Raw genomic sequence first — 19,757 nt, 5'->3', positions numbered from 1 at the left:
GGTTTCACTCCACTTCCGTCGATGGGTCGGGATTCCCTATTTGGAGGCCGACCTCTAACCCGGGTACCCGCCTCCTAACCCAGACACACACACGAGTCTTAAGAGAGCAGTTTCTCTTTATTGTGGAACGGGACGAGGCGAGGGGGCCGGAGGGACAGGGAACGGCCAACCCCAACCTCCCTCCACAGGAGCCGGGCGCCAGAGTTTGGAGAACAAGGGATTGAGTCTCTCGCCAAGAAAACCTAGTCCGCAGAGGGCGCCAGAATGGGGGGCTGGGGGCTGTGACCTGGTGAGGAGAATCTTTAAATAGAGGAGGGGGCTGGAGAGGGGAGTGCGACCGTACTCTAGCGCACCATGTATTCCTTGCGCTTATTGAGCCGAACTTGACAGAAAGAGAAGCCTCCGAGGAGGAGGTAAAGGCTCGCCGCGATGAAACAGTTGTAGCTGACTTGCTCGTAAAGGTTGTATATGTTCTGGGGGCCATTCCTAGGGGTGGGGATTAGGCAGAGAAATATCAAACATTAACAGCATACAGCATTTAGGGAGCACTTACTGTGTGCCCTGTACCGTTCTAAACGCTTTAACGTGTATTATTCAATCTTCATAACCCTTTGGGGTGAGTTTTGTTATTAGCATCCACTTTGCAGGGGTGGACGGAGGCACAGAGAAGTCCAGTAAAATTAACAGCCACATCTAAAACGGTGGGTTTAGGATGGTCTCTGAGGTCTGACTCCCAAGACTGTTCCTGGGTGCTAGAGAGAGCACCCAGTTTCCCAGGCACCGGGCCCCAAGTGTCTAGCCTCCTGCCATTCTCCGCCCCCTCCCCCCGCCCCCAATTCTGACCACATCCCCTGCCTCTCCACTTACTCAAAATCTTTCTCCGTGAAGGGGACGTCCTCAATTAGCACAGCAGAATGGACATTGAAAAAGATTCCGAGCATTATCTAAAAAAAGAGAAAGGGTAGGTTGTTTTAACTCAGGCATCTGGCCTGGTCGCTGCCTGAACTCCCACTTCGAATGTTGCCACAACATCTGGGTCTGGGAATTACCAGAATGAGCTGGGATTAGGGATGGTTGTTCCCGGATCTGGACTCCGGTCACCTGGAATAGAGCTTGAATGGTGACACAGAGAAGACGTGGTTGGGGCAAGGGCAGGAATAGTGAACAACCCAGGAACCCTGATTATCCTCCTCTCTGGAGGCGTCATTATCACGGGACAGGGCGAAGGGGCGGGGGTAGAGGGAATCGGCACTTCTCCATATTATTTCTCCCTTTAGTGGAGCGGGTAGAGTCCTGAGGAAATAAGGCCTAGCTATCCATTTCGGGAACAAGCGGTCCCTCTCCCCACTGCCCTCCATTCAGCTCAAGGATCTTTCAAGAACCTAGGTCTCCTTTTACCTTGAGGGTACTCCAGATTTACCAGCCCCGGCTCCCATTCCAAGCTCCAGCTTCCCCTCGCCCCTCCAAACCCCCATTTCTCAATCCAGTTCTGTCTCATTCTCCAGAGGCTAATCAACTACCCCCTCCAGCCTGTTTGCTGCTTTTCAAGGCCTGGAGTCTCCTAGCCTTCCAGCCCTCCGACACTGAGCCCCTCAGGCCCTCTCCTCTCCGGTTGTCGCCCGGCAGTCCCCTCACCAACATGATCACTCCCCAGGCGCTGAGGACGATGCCACAGGCGGCCAGCTTGGGCCCACAGCACAGAAGCGACGCCATGAAGAAAGGAGTCGGGGATGGCCTAGATATGGGCCAGGTAGGAAATCGGTGAGAGGAAGGCCGTAGGAGCTGGAAAAAGAGCTGGACTTGGGGGCTCGAGCTGCGGAGGACGTAGAGCTGGGAGTGAGACCGAGGGGCGTGGCCTCCGGGGGGCTCAACCATCGGGCCTGGGGGGGGGTGGCGCCAGGCGGAGAACGCTGAGGCCTCCGGGTCCTCTCGGGACTTCCGAGGGGAAGGGCGGTATTTCTGAAATTAGAGTCCACTATTGACCAGTATGGATCAATAACTGGGGCGCGAGTTTTGTAGGAGCAAAGGCCTCCGATTTCTTGGCTACCCCCCTCTCCAGTTTGGAATGGGAGGAACCAGGGTGTCACGTGACCAAGTTTGTCAAGTCAGCTGACGAGGAAGACTGGGTAGCCCGGTTTTGGAACAGCGTTTATCTCTGGCGGAGCTCCAGGTAAACTTGGCGATGGGCTGTCAGCAGCCGAGGATTGAGATTATGTCATTTTGGTCTCAGATACCTTAGTTTTGAGTGGTGTCCTGCGGTGGGAAAATGGTAATTGAGACAGATTTACACCGAGAGAACGCTTCTGTCTCCTCTCTACTCATCCGTACCGTTTGAAATAGACCCTCTGACACGGTAAAAGGAGATGGCAACCCATTCCCAAGCCCAGGCGTGCTGTCGTGGCTAGAACGCTTTAAAATTGCTGAGAGTTCTTGGCATTGGAGATCCTTAAGTAACGTTTTGTTACCAAACATGGAATACTGAAGAGTTTTGGATACCAAATCCAGGAAAAATATGGGCGTTAGGAAAAGTCCAGGGGAAGCGGACTCAACGAACAAACTGTTAAGGTGAGTGGGCCTGCCATGTGTGCTGGAGAAGGCAATAAGTGCACAGAAATGTCACTTTTCTTCCTTACTGTAAACTGAGAAAACGGAAACTTTGAACACGATAGAGTCCAAGATTTTAAAGATATGAATAGGTTATGTACCTTCCAAAGAAAAATTTTGTATACCTCACTGGTGAAACGGAGAAGGCAATGGCACCCCACTCCAGTACTCTTGCCTGGAGAATCCCAGGGACGGAGGGATTGAGAGTTGGACACGACTGAAGCGACTTAGCAGCAGCAGCACTGGTGAGAAACAGGTCTATAGACATTATTCAGGGGAATAGTGGTGTTTGAAGAACATAATTTTTCCCTGAGTTTTTTGTACCTTTTCTAGTGAGGACAGTGGTCATAGTATAATTGAGAGGGGTCATTTTGATCCCAAGACCCCAGAACCAGATAGACACTGCCAGTGGTTAGCATAACTTTGTGATATTTCCCCCTTTTTTTTGTACGTATTGTTCTTTAAAGGATCCTGAAAGAGAACTTGGAACCTGGGAAACACTTAGAGATCCCAGGGCACTGAAGCTCCTGAGGAAGTGACCTTCAGACATGTATTTTGTGTCTCTTTTGTTTGAGACTGTTTGGAAGGAAACCATTTTGGAGTGAAAGTTTTTCTTTTGCCTTAGAAGCACCATTCTCATTCGGGGACTTTGGGGGTAGGTGTATGAATAGGAGAAACAGGGGTGGAGGGAAAGCTGCCAAGGTAGAGTCAGGAATTTTTAAGTTGGCCACTAAGCGTGAAGTCAAGCTTCTGGGAAAGGAGGATGAATTGAGGTGGTCGATTTCTCCAAGAAATCTTCCCCACCCTCCCTCCCTTACCACCTCCCCCAACCCCCCAACATTCTCTGGATGTTTCTCAGATAAGGTCAGTGCCTCAGGCTGCTTCAGGGGCACCCTGGTGCAGGTACTGCCCCTGAGGGCGAAAATCCACAGGGTTTTGTTGTTGTGTTTTTTGCATTTTAAAATGGTTACTAAACTGAACAGAGAATATTCTGTGACACAAGAAGTTCATATTTCACTGTCCATAAATAAAGTTTTATTGGAACATAGTCACATTCATTTACACATTGCCTGTGGCTGCTTTTGTGCTACAACAGGAGTGTTGAATAGCTGTGACAAGAGTCAGTGTGGCCTCCAAAGCCTAACATATTATCAGACCCTTTCCTTAGGGGCTTCCCAGGTGGTGCAATGGTAAAGAATCCAACTGCCCATGCAGGAGACACAGGTTTGATCCCTGTATTGAAAAGATCCCCTGGAATAGGAAATGGTGACCCACTCCAGTATTCTTGCCTGGTGGGCTACAGTCCATGGGGGTCACATAAGAGCTGAACATGACTGAGTGACTCAGCGTGCACGCCTGCAAAGGCCCTTGGGCTCATAGGATACAGATGTAGGTGGTTTAATTGGGAAAGGAAATAACCTCAGCAGCAGGATGAATTTGAGCATACTCTGGGAGATAATGGAGGACAGAGAAGCGTGGTGTGCTACAGTCCTGGGGGTTGCAAAGTGTCAGATGCGACTTAGCAACTGAATAGCAACACAGAGTTGACTCATTGGAAAAGACTCTGATGCTGGGAGGGATTGCGGACAGGAGGAGAAGGGGATGACAGAGGATGAGATGGCTGGATGGCATCACCGACTTGATGGACTTGAGTTTGAGTGAACTCCGGGAGTTGGTGATGGACAGGGAGGCCTGGCGTGCCGCAATTCACGGGTCGCCAAGAGTCGGACACGACTGAGGGACTGAACTGAACTGAACTGAACTGAAACTCAAGATGGAATTGTCATTCCCAGAGCTGATCTGCTGTCTGCCTATGGGGGGCGCCCTAGAGCTCAAATAGTGACGCTGTTCTCTATGTGGCTGGGCTTTAGGTATTCATAGGGCAGGTCAAGTTGCTCATTGCGGGCTGTAATTTCCCTTTCCAAGTTTTCCAGATCTGTTTGGAATTGGTTTAGTACAGATTTGGCCTTGGGGTCTGAGAAATACTTTTCTTTGTGATGCCCCAGAGGCACCTAAGAAAGAACAAAGGATCTAGTCAGTTTTGAGTTCAAAGGCAGAGACACCTAGAGCCTTGCCCTACTCTGCTGTTCCCTTCCAACTGTCATTTCCATTTCCCCAGAGTCCTCTCTTACCATGTCTGGCTGACGGCGACCCAGATGCCATGTGATGGCCATTTGAAGACAGGCTTGTCGGACATCAGGTAGTGAGCCCATCACTGTGGCCATTGTCACATCTTCCTTAGTGGTGGGTGGGGGCATCCGCATTGTGCAAGGGGCATTAGGGACCCAGGCATACCAGTCCAGCTGGGGGAAGAAACTGCAACCCTAGGATCCTAGTACTTAGGGTTTGAACCCCCATCTCTCCCATGGGCATCCCAAGTCCAAACACTTGCCTTCAGGGGTCTGGGCTTTCAGCACTCCATACCTGGCCCTGGTTGATGGCCCCATGCTGAGCAGTGCACGTGAAGACACACATGGTAAGGAAATGGCAGAGTTGATTCTGGGACTGGAAGGAGACAGGGAAGCCTGGGCAGAAAAGGAGCAGGATTTAGAGGCTGCAGTCTGAGAGGAGAGAAATAAAGGCCGATGTCTTCAGATGTCTAGATTTTAGAATTGATGGATGTTTGTTTAGTTCATTTATTCAAATATATTTGCATCAGACATGGGCTTCAACTCAGACTCAAGTAGTACAGTTGGGTTACTTAACCTCTCTGAACCTCAATTTCTTGACCTGTAAAATGTGAGTGATACCTATTTTATAAATGAGTTAATCACCTGGTATGGAACAAGTCTTCCAATAAGCAATTATTATTATTTTGGAAGGGTGGCGGGGGAGCTGAAAAGGTTTGAGTGATCAGAAACCCTTTGCCTCAAAAAGTGGTTGAGAATTTAGGGATGTTTCCTTCTGTTTGCAGACGGAATTGCAGGTGTCTAATTTATAATATGAAAGATAAGCAAAGTTATAGATTTACAATGTCACAGGCAAGAGAGGCTTTCTGCAAAGATTATGTTCAAGCCACTCAATTTATGGTGGAGGTGGGGCTCAGAGACCCAGTAATCCTGTCAGTTAAGGTGAACAAATGTAATCACTCCCTTTTTATAGATTAAAAAAAAATCAAAGACAAAAGAGATTAAACTGCTTGTAGAGCTTTCCTGGTGGCTCAGTGATAAAGAATCCACCTGCTGATGCAGGTGTGGGTTCATGGGTTCAGTTCACTGGGTGGGGAAGATCCCATGGTGAAGGAAATGTCAACCCACTCCAGTATCCTTGCCTGGGAAATCCCATGGACAGAGGAGCCTGGTGAGCTACAGTCTGGGCCATCTCATAAGAGTTGGACACGACTGAGCGGCTAAACAAACAACAGGACTGTGGTAATTGGGAAAAGGCAGAGGCTGACCTTGAACTTGGGTTCCTAACTGCTAATCTCAGGTTTGTTTTTATTTTAGCACATTTTTTTCTAAAAAGTCTTCTGAGAAAATGAGGCAAAGGTGAGCTGTGAGAATTGAGGGAGAGTGGATGAAAAGAGAATGAGAAGCACTTATTGGAGGCTAAAGTTGACATGTGGATGTTTATTTTCATTTTCCAAATGTAGATGCTGGGTGGGGAAAAGATGGCCAAGGAGAGGAGGAGGGGGTCTCCCGGGAGCCTGTGGAGCCCAGGGGACAGACTCAGATGTACTAGAGAAAGTTTGGTCCTGGAAGGGACCCACCACCCCTGGAAGGGGGGTGGTGCAGCCACTGATGCTCCAGAGGGACACTCCCTCTTGAGGGCGAGTGTCAGGCTAGTGCTCACAGCACCCCCAGAGGCTGGCCATAGCAGCTTCCCAGTAAATATCTGTAGTTACCTCACAGAGGCAGAGATGTTAGTGTGAAATGTGAGGGACAGGGACGGAAGGAGGATTTGGAGCAGGCCATGCTGGCCTGTGTGTGTTAGAGGAGGAGGAAGCCAGGAAGAGCCAAGAAAGGCTGCTTCTTCCCCAGAGGATAGAATGCCAGTAGGGGTGCTAAAGGCAGTGACTTGATTGTGGGGGAGGCTGGATCAGCCAAAGCGACATGAGCCTCAAGGGGGCACTGACTTCAGGGTTGATACAAAGCCTGTAGAGCGTTGTGTTTACATCTAGAAATGACCTTGCACTGTGGTCATTGTGCAGTTGGCCTGGACTTTCTCTGTGTGTGCTGGACAGTGGGAGGCAGGAGAAGAAGAGGGAAAACAGAAGGGGTCATCATGGACTTTGGTGGACAACTGTTCCCATTTATGTCCTCAGGAAGGAATAGACAGCCACGAGGAGAGAACGTGAGCCCCAGCAGGGCTTGGGAAGATCCCCCACTGTTCCTGGGGGGTGCCATGCTGTGGCAAGTTAGGGGAGGGGGTGAAAGTGAAGGATGATGGCCAGGGTCTCTGAGGAGGCCGATCCTTGGGCATTGGGAATTGTCCTGAGTCTTAGGAGGTGGAAATGGTATTCAGGTGTTTGAAGTGTGGAGGGCAGGGGGTGTGATGAGCGGGCGGGGTTCTGAACTCAGACTCTGCTCTGGGCAGAGTGTCTGAGGAGCTCCCATCTCTGGGAGGGATCTCACCTCGCTCCTGGGCCTGGCGCAGCCCCACCTCAGTGATCTCCCGACACCAGGCCTGCAGCTCAGGGTCCCCTTTTACAACGTCGTCTCCATGGTAGAAGAGGTGGACAATCCCCTCCACATACCTGCCCCGGGGAGAAGGGAGGTGAGCTCCTTAAGAGGAGAAGGCTCTGGCTTCTGACCTCTACACTTTTCCATGGTCTCTGGCCAGCTTACTGTTGCTGTGTCTGGGTATAGAGTCTTCTAGGCCTGCCTTTTGGGTCACTCCTAGCTGTTTCTACAAACTAGCCTAGAGAGGAAGGACACATGGGTCCTTAGTTCTAGGCATTCCCAGACATTGTTGAAAGCCTTTCTTTCTAACAAAACTGCTGATTTGTCCAGATCCCTCAGTCTTTGCATCCACAGCTTTCCCAATCTATGCTCTCTGTCCCCAGTCTGCTCCTCAGACCCCACCCACTGACTCCTCACGCTTCCTCATCTCTCCCCAGGATCCCTTCCTCTGCTTTTCCTGCCTGGACCTTCTTGTTTTCATGTTCCTTCTGCCCCATGCTGACCTTGGGACCAGAGCCCCACTCGCCTTCTCCCCACCTCACCCCCGCACCGACTCATTTCTTGGCTTCTCCCTCACCCACCGGGCAGTGATTTCCCAGAGCCGTAAAGCATCACAGGCGTAGAGAGCACCCGGGGTTCCCAGCAGGCGGCGATCAGCCAGATCATCAAGAGGACAGAGGGAGCGGTAGGTCAGCTGAGCCAGGGCCCGGCGGAGCAAGTGCACATGGCCCCCTCCACCGGTGCTCACTGCCTGGGACAAGAGAGATGCAAGGCCTTGAGGAAGAAGCCAGTGCACAGTATATAAAGGGTTTTCAGATGTGGCATTTTCACATTTTAGAGACATGGATATAAAGGGCTCATAGGTTTAAGGGTCAGGACATTCATCCAGGTTGGTCTGGGATCTTGAAAGTGGCAAGAGATGGTAGAAAGTCAGACAGTGATGCAGCCCCACTCACTTTATCAAATATGCCTCCGTCTGAGATGAGCTGAGTCCGTGCCCTGGTGTTGATTTCCATCGTGTAGCGGATGTGTGGCATCAGGAGCTGGGAAGGGGGAGAATAGAGGGGGTCGATTATGGGGGACATGCTCAGGTCCTTCCTTGTAGGCAGCATGATGGCCTTCTCTTCTATTGACGCTTTCCTCCCTTGACAGGCTGGTCTCTTCCTGTTTCCATGATCACACCATCTTATGATCTTGTCACCTCTGTGAGTCGTCATTCTCTCCAGCCACACTGACCTGGGTTTCACTTCAGCAGTCATTTTATATTTGTCCAAGGTACAGGAGCCTCTAAGTGTTGACCTTTCTCACCTCCTATCCTCATGTGATAACAGCAGCTGATTATAGGGTCTTTTGCCTTTTGTCTCAGGAGGCTACAGTGATGCTTACATGAGTGATGCCCTTGAATAGCAGCTGTTATTTATCTTGATGATTTCCACCTGGAGTGTAGGTGGCCTTTGAGAATCAGCCCCTTTTGATTTGCTTTTACTTTTTTTCTTCCCCTCTTTGGCTGTGTGGCATGTGGGATCTTAGTTCCCTGACCAGGGATCAAACCTGCAGCCCCTGCATTGTAAGCATGGAGTCTTAACCACTGGACCACCAGGGTCCCTAATTTGCTTTTTTTTTTTAATACTACACATTTATTAAAAAGGTCAAAAGTTTAAAGAGACTAAACATATTGGTAAGGATATGGAAGCATTGGAAGTCCCAGACTCTTCTGGTAGGAATACAAAAGAAAACAACCATTTTAAATCATAGTATGTGCTGATGTGCTCAGTCACTTAGTCATGTCTAACTCTTTTCGACCCCATGGACCATAGCCCACCTGGCTCCTCTGTCCATGGGATTTTCCAGGCAAGAATACTGGAGTGGGTTGCCATTTCCTACTCCACGGCTGATTTGCTTTTATACTCTGTCATCCTCACAGCTTAAATTAGTCTCTCTACTTATTTCCAAAGTCACACCTCCATCCCCTGGGTGCTTCATTGTCAGGTTTTGAGGGGTAGAGTTGGGTACCTTCAGTGAGGAGGAGCCATACTGTGCCACCTGTGTAAGCAGCAGAGGTGAAATGAAAGTCACTCAGTCATTTCTGACTCTTTGCAACCTCACGGTCTATACAGTCCATGGAATTCTCCAGGCCTGAATACTGGAGTGGGTCGCTGTTCCCTTCTCCACGGGATCTTCCCAACCCAGGGATCGAACCCAGGTCTCCTGCATTGCAGGCGGATTCTTTCCCAGCTGAGCCACCAGGGCAGAGAGGCTGTCATCAAATCTCCTCCCACCCCAAATTAGGCAGTTAGACTCCCTCTATTTTGCAAGCTTTTCAAGAAATAGCTTTTCCTTAGCTATTAAAAAAGGCCATCTGATCTTCCATGCATTTCTTTTTATCTCAGACCTTTTTGTTTTCATTTCCACCCAGTTTATGTACAGATTTCACAAAGGGTTGATATTTATCTAAGTAGTTGTTGCTGGAGACTTCAGAATGAGCCAGAGAGAACTATGGGGTCAGAAGGCCAAAGCAGCTCACACTGGACTGAAACTTCAGAAAGTTCATGAAAGTTGCTGAGTGTCATAGAAAGCCCAACATCCACTTGAGAGGAGAAGCCTGAGGACAAACAATTCTTAATAATAATCGGGACCTCCTCGATGGTCCTGTGGCTAACAATCCGCCTGCCGATTCAGGGGACACTGGTTTGATCCCTGGTCCAAGAACTAAGATCCTACATGCCAGGGGGACAACTAAGCCATATGCCAACTACTGAGCCTGAGCTCTAGAGCCCATAAGCTGCAGCTGCTGAAGCCCACTTGCCCTAGAGCCCGTCCTCCACAACAAGAGAAGCCACTGCAGTGAGAAGCCCACGCACCGTAACTAGAAAGTAGCCCCCACTCACCACAACTAGAGGGAGCCTGTGCACAGCAATGAAGACCCAGCACAGCCCCTCCAAAAAAGGTAATAATAATAAAAATTGCAAGAACTAATTTTTTTCTAGCTTTTAGCCTGTGTCATGCTATTAGGTCATTTTATCCTTTAGCAGCCCCACCATGGTGTTCCTTTTGTCTCCTTTTAGACATGAGGACACTGAGCTCACACCTGTACAAAGGTTAGGACTCAGGATTCAGGCCTTGGCAGTCTGAATCCAGAGCCTGCACAGATCACCTCTGGGACATTGGCCAGCTTGGCTCTCCTCTGTGTGCTGATAACAGTGCAGCTCTTTGACATGATGTTGCTCTGGGAGTGGAGACAGGTGGGCACAGGGCTCAACTCGTAAAGGGGGGATATTTTCAGTGTGAAAAGAGGCTTAGCCTATCCAAGGTGAGCAGAAGATAGTGGTGTAGGAGCACCATGAGATGAGTAAAATCCAAGATTCTGCTCATCACACTGGACTCCGTCTTGTCGGTGCCACCCCAGCCTCCCGAGAGGCCACAGCTACTGCTGGCCAGGCTTTAAAGGACCTGGCAGGCCCCCGGCTGAAGTACAGTTCAGTCCTTCTCCCTGCAAGGTCCTCACCTGTGTGTCCTGCCAACACTTCTGATTCCATGAACCTCAAACAATCTCATCTTCGCTTCCCAGCTGGCTTCTTTCCTGGCTTTCCTGTTTCTGACAATTGCTCTGGTTCATATACTTGTTTCATATGCATATGTTCATATGCAGTTTTGTCCCTTTTGCCTTGTTCTCTATATCTAAAATGTCATCAAGATTTTGAGGACATTTTTAAGCAAGCATGAGCCTTATGTTGCTGCTGTCAGCTGAGCAGTAGATGCTGAGCTCACTCTTTTATAAAATTACAGGATTTCTAGATCAGTCTCCCACAACCACCCTTAGGCTCCTGAGTGTTGTAGAAGCTTAGACCTCTGACTTTTCTGTCTGTGCTCTGATACCCAGGCTTGCTGCAGCTACTGTTGCTTCCCTTCCCCAAGTCTGATGATTATTATTTTTTTAGCTGAGCCATGTGGCATGTGGGATCTTAATTCCCAGACCAGGGATCGAACTTGTACCCCCTGCATTGGAAGTGTGGTGTCTTAACCAGTGGATGGCCAGGGAAGTCCTTGATTTTTTTTTTTTTTTTTAATTCTGTCACCACCTTGCCAACACATGTCTTTCTCCATTTTTCTCCTGGGCTGGGATAAGCACCCTGTTAGGCCACTCTCCTCGCCTCTTGCTCTGTTCCTACTTAGCACTCTCAATTGGGGTGGAACGTTCTCTATCAGTATTCTAGTGTTTACCAGCTGTCTCGTGACTTCAAATTCTAGGTCCAGGTATTGTTCTCTGGGTAGTTCTTATGGGCACCACCGTGGTGCCCATAAGAACTTTCTGGCTAAATCATAAGTCTACTAAGGCAAGAACAAGGCTTTTGTTTTACTGGCAATATTCTGGCTATACTCTGGGCCCATTGCTAGATTGTCAGATCTGAGAATCTCAGAGGGTTCCTTTGTAATATGTCCTGAAGAAATGTTAAGTGACTCAATTAAAACACAAGTCTCAAAATATTGATACAGTCTTTCTTTCTTCTGTTCTCCCATCTTTTACAAAGTGATAAAATTTTTTTGCTGCTATAATATATGATGAGGCTTCCCAGGTGGTGCTAGTGATAAAGAACCTGCCTGCCAGTGCAGGAGGTGTAAAAGTCCTGGTTCGATCCCTGGTTCAGGAAAATCCCCCAGAGGAGGGCATGGCAACCCACTCCAGTATTCTTGCCTGGAGAATCCCATGGACAGAGGAGCCTGGCGGGCTACATTCTATAGGGCTGCAAAGAGTCAGAAATGACTGAAGCAACTTAGCATGCACACATGCAGTATCATATGATATTGGCCTCTTTCCTTTCTTTGGGGTCTGAATGAAGTAGGACGTGGAGGGTAGAGGTGGTACCTTGAAGACAGGGTGCAGCCCTGGGAGGCACCTCATGGTGGCCACAGCGATGACCTCAGCCAGCAGATGGGTGTTGAGCAGATGGTATTGGAGCTGATGCAGTTGGAAATCTGAATTTCGGACCCAGGTCTTTGCCAGGAGCCAGGCAAGTGGAGGATCCGAGGGCAGGAACAATGGGGGGGTCGGGGAGATGGGGCTGGGAGGCTGGATCTGGGAAAAAGAAATTAAGCCTTCATTTAATTCCCACTTTATGTGTGACCTTATGGTCAGCCATCTTGGGGAAACAGATGAGTAAGTACGATTTTTGCCATCCAGGAGGTTGTAATCTAGAGGATTAGGAGGAGGAAGAATGAGGCCCCTTCCACCCTGCCTCTCACTGCTGTGGCACCATGCACTCATCATGGTCTTCAGGGTGAATGCAGGGGGTCTGAAGCAGGGAGTCCAGTGAGGAGGTCCTGATGGTGGTTTGGGAGAAATGTGATGGGGGTCTGAGTTATGGTGGGGGATGGAAGGGGAAGCTGGGTGTATGAGATAATTGACAGGGTTTGTTAAACTGACTATTGAGAACAGTGGGAGAAAAGAGAGTGGACTGAGGGATTAATTAGTGACTCTTAAAATGTGTTCCCAGTCTTGAAGCATCCACGTCACTTTGGAATTTAGAAAAGCAAATTCTCGGTCCCCATCCCAGATGGACTGTATCAGAAAGTCTCAGGCTGGGACCCAGCAAACTGTGTTTTAACAAGTCCTCTAGGTCATTCTGAGGCACACTGCAGTTCAAGAACCACTGGGTATAGGATGAGAACTCCAAAAGGCCATTATGACTCTTGAACAAGTCCTTCCAGTTGGGTGAGTCAGGAAAAACCGGGCTGTAAGCAGAGTGACATGAGGACAGGTCTCACTGTGTGAGGATGGAGCTTGGGAGCCAAGAACCAGGGGGCTGGGTCATCAGGTGCAGAGGTGGAGGTGAACAGCAGCAGAGTTGGGAGGGGGTGCCTGGGGCACCTCACCTGGATGACCATGGGTAGCAGCTTCCCACTGGGGTCCATCTTGAGCATGACGAGGGGGGCAGCCAGGTACTGCTTCTCTCCTCGGATCACATTGGCTGGAATTCCGTCCAGGAGGATGAAATCAGCCTCAAACAGGGAACCGTTCTGGGGAAAGGAGGAATGTATCCATCCTTTGAGTTTAAAGTCTAACCCAAGAGGGCAGGGGCAAAGGGGGAAGACATTTCAAGACATTTATCTTGATTCTTGCCATCATCCTGTGTCAGTTACGGAGTCTTATTGGCAGAACCAGAGCATCTGGCCTGATTCCTCTCATTTTAAGTGACAAACAGCCTAATGAAGGTAGATGTCTTGTGCAGGTCCGGTTTCAGAACGGGTCTGCCCAGTCCAGTGTGCACACTGGCCTCTTGTCCAGATGGCCAGGCCCCTACCCCACCATCCTGCAGTGATCTGCTCCCTGTGTTCAGCTGTCACCAGCTCAGCAAACGCTCTTTCACTCCTCCAAAACTCACCTCCTGTGTCAAGGAATCCGCAGAGGCTGCCCTGCCAGCACTGCTGCCCAGTCCAGTGCACACATGCCCATGACATGCTCACATCTGGCCTTGCTCATCATCCTCATATTGCAGCTCACCTCCTCCAAACCCAAGTAACCTCCACAGTTCCCCACAGTTCTACCCCCCTGATGGCACATTTTCCATCTTTCTTCCTCCCTTTGGACACTGGTGTCCAGGGCACTGATGTCAACCAGGAGACGACATTGTCCCTTGTAACACCACTGGCCCTGTCTGTGCCCTGGGGCTCCATTCTGTTTCTCCTCCATGCTGGGAGCTCCTCAGAGTTTTCCCTACATACTGTATCACCTCTAGTTTTTTCCAGCACTGGAGTCTGGACCAAGTGTTACCACAGCCTCCCTTCCTCAACTCATCTTTGGTCCTTCCCCTTCACCACTTCTGGCTGCACTGCCAAGGTGAGAAAGCACAGGGTGGGAGGGATACCTGGAGTTCTCTCTCCAGCTGGGCCCGTAGCTCCTCCATCCCCGAGGGCAGCACCAGCCGGGAGGGCAGAGAGGTGCAGCGTCTCAACAGCATGGGGTTGGCGCCATTGAGAAACTGGTAGCCAAACAACTCATCGTCCCGCCAGCACTGGTGAACCTTCTCTGTGAGGTCAGGATGGAGTGGAGTGGAGGAGGAGGTTTACACGGTCGGGATGTCCCTCCTCCAGGCCCTACCCCAGCAATGTAGGCATGTGACCACCCCATATCCAGTCCCTATCTTTTAATCTTGAGGCCTCTGAGAAATGACCCAGCACAATATAGTCTCATCTGTGAAACACTTATGAGGGACTGTGGAGTGTGAAGGTCGGGACATCAAGAGAGGCCATCAACAGGTTATAGAGACATGGGGAACCACTGACCAGCCAGGGGGCTCTTCTGGCCCCAGAAGATGAGATCAAAATCCTCCAGACTGGTCCAGGAGCTCAGGAGGGTGTAAACACGTTTGAGGACCATCTCCAGAGCCCTAGAACAGGAATCAGGGCATGAACCCACTTGCCCATCCCTGAGCCCCTCACCATCTACCACCATTTTTTAGACCTCCCGGCCCTTTCGCCACTCTGAATTCCAAGCCTGTTCTCACCCCGCCTTCAGTGTCCACTCAAAGTCCAGCCTCTTCTCCTCGTGGAATCTCATATTTGCAGGTAGATCGTCTTCAGAGCCTGCAGCTATTGTCAGAGGTAACCCTTCCTTCCAGGTGGCCCAGCTAGGAAATGGGGACAAGGCTTCAGGAAGGGTGCCCAGGTCAGTAGTGGGGGTGGGGTCAGGGAAGGGGGATACCACTGAGAGGCCCTGTGGGTGGGTGGTCACCGGTATATCTTATGTCTTTCTTTCAGCTCCTTCTCTCGATGTCTCTGGAACACGTCCAATGCATTGTTTCCTGCCAGGCGGGCTGTGGAGATGTTAAGACAATTGGCCACAGTCTTTGTGGTCCTGGGCTCTCCCCCGCTTGTCTTCATCTTCCTTTCAGCAGTCATGGGCCCTGCTCTGTTGCTTTTATCTCTGGCCTTGCATCACTCCATTGATTTCTGAGACACATTTACTTTGTCATTGCCAACTGTGTACTCTGGGTTTTGTTAATCTCAACCCTCATCTCTTGCCTTGAGACAGCCTCACGTTTGACATCTTTTCTTGTCCATTAACTCGCCTTTCCCCACTTGATCCTATTTCATCAGTATCTATTGTTGGAAAAATCACTGTAATTAAGGTGATAAAGTCTTGTGAATCCCTTGCAGTCCAGTGGTTAAGACTCTGCAAGTCCATTGCAGGGGGCACAGGTTCAATCCCTGGTTGAGGAACTAAAATCCCACATGCTGAGCAGTGTAGCCAAAAAAAAAAAAGGCGGGGGGTTAAGTCTTAGTCACCCATATGCCCTTACCTGTTTTCTTCTGTATATTGCCTTGGTTAATTTCATATGTGCTGAACCTCACCTACCACACCTCAGCCGTCTTTGGAAAGCTACGAGGAACAGCTCTTTGCTTTCTTTCTCTGATTTCACTCTGTTGAGACCCTCAGAGTCTATTATCACCTTGTTCCTGCTCTTAGCTGCATATTTACTCACCGGTGTCAAAGTGATGTCTTTCTATCCTTACTTGCCCTGGCCTGCATTTTCCTCTGTGATCATCTCTCTTACTATTTCCCATGGTAATAGATTCTGTATTGGCTGTCCTCATTCACCCCCACCCGCTGTCAGTGTGCACCCTGTCCCTCATGGTTTGCTTCCATGTTTTTCCAACCAAACCAGCTCTCCAAGTCACATTGTTTATTATTTCCCATAGCTGTCTCCTCTCAGGGTCGCCTCCATCCACTATTCCACATGCTACATGTACTTGCCCTGCCCCAACTTGTTCTTCATCCCATACAGATCTCCTTTCTGCTTTTACTTCGGCACTTCTGTTTTCCATCATTGCTGCGACTCCCATCCCCTGCCCTCATCTTCTTGGAGGGTGGGATCTACACCTGAACTTATGTCCCTGTCCAGCTCCACTTGCAGCCTTTTTTTTCCTGTGTATAAATTTGGCATTTTATAACTTTGCAGTGTCCTGCCTTCTCCACACTTGCTGAACGCTCACTTTCCTCAAGGCCCTCTGACCTTCCTCAGCTCCCCATCCCACCCTTTCCCATCTGTTCTCCAGGACCGTGCACCCCTCCTTCCGACACTGCCCCTCACCGGTGGCCTCTGGCAGGCACAGCACGCCGTCACCCTGCACCCAGCGGTAGCACGGGAACGCGGCCTCCTCGCAGGCTCCAGGGCCCCGCACCGTGATGCGGTCGCAGAACCACGCGTCCTCCACCAGGGAGTGGTGTTTGCGCAACTTCACGAACTGCAACGGCCCCAGGTCCTCCGGAACTTCGTGTTCAAACTCCTCCTTCTGTGGGACCAGAACCCAGAGACAGTAGCAGGGTTCCAGGAAAGGCCGTTTTGCCGGGGTGGGTGGGGGGTAAGTAATGCGGTGGAGATAAGAGAGGAGGGGACCTTTGTGTAGCCTCGGTTGGCCAGGCCTCTAAATACAGCATTCCTCGTTCTGCCTCCGGACGCTTGCGCGGTGGGTCTCACCCCTATCGCACCGGCAGAATGAGGGAGCCCGGCGCGTGGCCCGCAGTGTCTTGAATTGATGTCCTAGCATCAGCACCTCAATCGGTCATTTAACTGAGCTCCCCCCGCGCCCTCCTTACTAGGAGCATCCCGCTTGACTTCAGATCCTATACTGACACTGGCACGGGTCACTTGAAGGAGTTGGAAACTGTGAGGACCAGGGCCGTCGGGGAGGGAGAAGGGTGTGCACCCTGCCTGGACCCTGGCTCCCGATCCTCTCCGCCCAGGCACCGGCGGCCCAACACCTGAAAGCCCCAGAGGACATGGTCCTGCCGTCGTTTCGCCCCCTATCCCGCCCCCTCGCCGGCCTCCCGCGTCCCAGCTCGCCCGCTGACCTGGCCCCGCGCCGGCCGCAGCTGCAGCTCCAGCTCCGTTTCCCCGCGCGCCCCGACCAGCCACAGCTGCACGCGGTTGTGCGAGCCGGCGAAGAGCGAGGCCCCGGTGGCCACGAGGATGCGGTAGCGGCCCATGGCCACCCCGGCTGCTGAAGCGAGGGGAGCCGGGTCCGTGCGCGCTTCTCGAGGCCGCCCGGGGCCGCCGGCAGGTGTCGAGGAGCCTCAGGGCCGGTCCCGGGCCTTTAAAGATGGGCCCATGTCCCCGCCCTCCTCACCACATTCAGGCGTTCCCAGTCTCCGCCCCAGACTAGCCCGAACCTGCGAGCCGCCGAAGAGCCGGCTGTGGGGAAGAGCCGCGCCTCCCGGCCCGAGCGCAGCTGCGAGGGAGATAAAGGGGCCCCGGCCTGGGGAAGCCGAGAGGACGGATGTGCCCGAGTTTCTCCTCCCGAGGAGGTCAGGGGCCTCGGGGTTGAAGGGAGCAGGACGAGGACACTCCCCGAGGTCGCCGGGACTTTTGGGGAGCTTGAAGGAAGAGGGAGTGTGTCAGTCTTCCAAACGGAGGAGAAAGTCCCTGCATTTGTGGGCTGGGACCTGGGGAAGACCTTGGGCCGAGCCCTGGAAGGTCGACCTGGGTGGCTGCGCTGGGACATTCCTGGAGAGTGGGCTTCTCTGGACCCAGTGCAGCCCAGTCAGTCTTCAGTTTCTGATTGCTACCTGATTTGAGCGCAGTCCTTCAATAAATGACCAGAGTTTCCCCAGGTTGCCTAAAACTTGGAAAAGTAACAGCTGAGAGACTTGCTCCTCACCCCACCCCCAACCTCGTGTCAAACATGGCTGGGTTAGGACACCCCCCCACAAACACATACACATCAGATACTGCATGCTATGCATGTTAAGTCGCTTCAGTCGTGTCCCACCAGGCTCCTCTGTCCCAGGGATTCTCCAGGCAAGAATACTGAAGCGGGTTGCCATTTTCTTCTCCAGGGGGGCTTCCGGACCCAGGGATCCAACCCGCATCACTTTATGTTTCCTGCATTGGCAGATGGGTTTTTTACCGCTAGCGCCACGTGCCAACCCCTTCAGATACTGAGGGAGGCCTAACTGAGGCAGGGCGGTGAGAGCTTCCTTTTGTCCTGTCTTCATAGTGGGTGCAGAGAATGTTAGGGACCCAGGTGTGAAGGTGCGATGTGGAGCCACTTAGGGACCCAGCATCCTTGGCCGATTCCCATGGACTTTGTCCCTCCAGAATGAATACAGCCTCTTTCTCTTCTATATGTTCCAGGTACATTTTTATTCTGGCCTCACTGACCCTGGCGGAGAAGGCAATGGCACCCCACTCCAGTACTCTTGCCTGGAAAATCCCATGGACAGAGGAGCCTGGAAGGCTGCAGTCCGTGGGGTCGCTGAGGGTCGAACAGGACTGAGCGACGTCACTTTCACTTTTCACTTTCATGCATTGGAGAAGGAAATGGCAACCCACTCCAGCATTCTTGCCTGGAGAATCCCAGGGACGGGGGAGCCTGGTGGGCTGCCATCTATGGGGTCGCACAGAGTCGGACACGACTAAAGTGACTTAGCAGCAGCAGCACTGACCCTGGTGCTTGCTTTCCCCACAAGAATCCAATTTTCTCCTAAAAAACTCAGGTGTAAAGTTCTTATTAGTCATGACTTTCTACTTTTTTCATTTTCCCCCTTGTCTTTATCCCACTTTGAGCACACACCCCCACCCCCACTATCTCCTGGTCGTTTGTGGCACTCAGGGCCAGAAACTGGGGAACCAGGGAGCAGGAGGATGATTCAGGGCTCAGGCTTTAGCACCCACCCAGGAAGCCTCTTGCTGGTCCCTACCCAAGTCTTCTTGGCCCTAGTCTTTATAAGCATTTGGCTCACAGTGGACGTGCTTGACAGCCTGGGCTAGGCCAGGGCAAGGTAAACCTGCTTTCTTGAGCCAGACCCTCAAAAATGACTCAACATGTTGGTCTTTGGTGGGCATGAGAGGGATTCCAGTCCTGCCTTCCAGCCTCCAGACCTTACAGAAGTGTCTGATCCTTACTGGGTGCCCTTCCCCTTCTTATCTTCTGGGCCCACTCCCGCCTACTGCATCCTCAGTGCTCGGGGCTGGTGTCTGCTGGCTCCCAGTTTCCTCCAGTTTGGGGTATCCTGTAATATCCAAATAGTGTGGCTCACGTTCCCCATCTTTTGTAGTAGCTGAACCTGGCCTTTCCACACGTGACCTTCAAGTGTCACTTTTACCTAAAAAGAAAGTTTGCGTGATGCTTCCAAGACTAGTCCATACTCCAGCCTGCTTCTCTGCTGTTCTGTGACACCTTTTCTGCCTGCTGGAGCATACTCAGAGGCAGGGTGGGGGTGGGGATGGATAATCCAAGCTACTACATATGCTAATAAGTTAATGTTTAAAACAGAACAATACCTGGCAGTAGTCTCCATATGTATTCATTGCTATTCTATTACTTACATTCTGGAAACAGTTTTCAATTGAATGTCAGCATCAGTGTTTCTAGAACTTTCTCTGCCTCTCCTCACCCCATATTATTTTCCCACATCCTTTCCATTTAGAGGTCTTACTCCTCAAAACCTTCTCACTTATTCTTTTTTTCTTTTTCAGCTCATGCATTATATTGGGAAATATAATGAAAAACAAGATTTCCCAACCCAGGAAA

At 51.0% G+C, this 19,757-nt stretch overlaps 2 protein-coding genes and 1 long non-coding RNA gene across 9 annotated transcripts in view; 1 reads left to right on the top strand and 2 right to left on the bottom strand.

The window, feature by feature from the left end:
• Positions 1-98: 98 nt before the first annotated feature.
• Positions 99-1,890, bottom strand: RNASEK (ribonuclease K). Its single transcript, XM_027519714.1, has 3 exons — positions 1,636-1,890; positions 868-944; positions 99-486 (listed from the first exon to the last, which is right to left on the bottom strand). The coding sequence occupies exons 1-3, from the start codon at positions 1,873-1,875 to the stop codon at positions 345-347; spliced, it is 459 nt and encodes a 152-aa protein (XP_027375515.1). The 5' UTR covers positions 1,876-1,890; the 3' UTR covers positions 99-344.
• Positions 1,891-1,983: 93 nt separating this feature from the next.
• The window catches only part of LOC113878532, a 109,582-nt gene continuing 91,808 nt past the window's right edge, over positions 1,984-19,757 (top strand). For 2 of the 6 annotated variants that reach the window (XR_003507013.1, XR_003507015.1), the window contains exons 1-2: positions 1,984-2,565; positions 4,724-4,804. This is a non-coding gene — a long non-coding RNA (uncharacterized LOC113878532). Of the gene's footprint in view, positions 2,566-4,723; positions 4,805-14,789; positions 14,890-14,981; positions 15,073-16,280; positions 16,682-18,358; positions 18,458-19,757 lie in introns of those variants that run through there. The other 4 variants (XR_003507014.1, XR_003507011.1, XR_003507016.1 and 1 more) reach the window with 4 other exon arrangements.
• ALOX12 (arachidonate 12-lipoxygenase, 12S type) lies at positions 3,611-17,972 on the bottom strand. Of its 2 annotated transcripts, XM_027519703.1 has the most exons (14): positions 17,077-17,970; positions 16,316-16,517; positions 14,956-15,037; positions 14,729-14,851; positions 14,508-14,611; positions 14,090-14,250; positions 13,098-13,241; positions 12,091-12,300; positions 8,183-8,269; positions 7,808-7,977; positions 7,179-7,300; positions 5,029-5,129; positions 4,737-4,907; positions 3,611-4,616 (listed from the first exon to the last, which is right to left on the bottom strand). In XM_027519703.1, exons 1-14 carry the CDS (start codon positions 17,209-17,211, stop codon positions 4,437-4,439), a joined length of 1,992 nt encoding a protein of 663 aa, XP_027375504.1. In that variant the 5' UTR covers positions 17,212-17,970; the 3' UTR covers positions 3,611-4,436. The 2 variants fall into 2 exon arrangements, with proteins under 2 accessions (XP_027375504.1, XP_027375505.1); XM_027519704.1 differs by lacking the exon at positions 4,737-4,907 and having other exon boundaries at positions 4,301-4,616; positions 17,077-17,972.

This window comes from Bos indicus x Bos taurus, chromosome 19 (assembly GCF_003369695.1).
Source record: "Bos indicus x Bos taurus breed Angus x Brahman F1 hybrid chromosome 19, Bos_hybrid_MaternalHap_v2.0, whole genome shotgun sequence".
NCBI lineage: Eukaryota > Metazoa > Chordata > Mammalia > Artiodactyla > Bovidae > Bos > Bos indicus x Bos taurus.
Note: the sequence above shows the minus strand (reverse complement) of the source record. Positions and strands in the feature narration are given on the sequence as shown.

Excerpts from the sequence above, each read along its gene's own strand:
- RNASEK (XM_027519714.1), bottom strand. The coding sequence starts at position 1,875 with ATGGTTGAGCCCCCCGGAGGCCACGCCCCTCGGTCTCACTCCCAGCTC. Across the intron at positions 945-1,635 it reads CCTGGGGAGTGATCATGTTG|ATAATGCTCGGAATCTTTTT; the intron begins GTGAGGGGACTG and ends CTCTTTTTTTAG. Across the intron at positions 487-867 it reads TTCACGGAGAAAGATTTTGA|GAATGGCCCCCAGAACATAT; the intron begins GTAAGTGGAGAG and ends CCCCACCCCTAG.
- ALOX12 (XM_027519703.1), bottom strand. The coding sequence starts at position 17,211 with ATGGGCCGCTACCGCATCCTCGTGGCCACCGGGGCCTCGCTCTTCGCC. Across the intron at positions 16,518-17,076 it reads TGCGGCCGGCGCGGGGCCAG|AAGGAGGAGTTTGAACACGA; the intron begins GTCAGCGGGCGA and ends CTGGTCCCACAG. Across the intron at positions 7,978-8,182 it reads ACGGAGGCATATTTGATAAA|GCAGTGAGCACCGGTGGAGG; the intron begins GTGAGTGGGGCT and ends CTCTTGTCCCAG.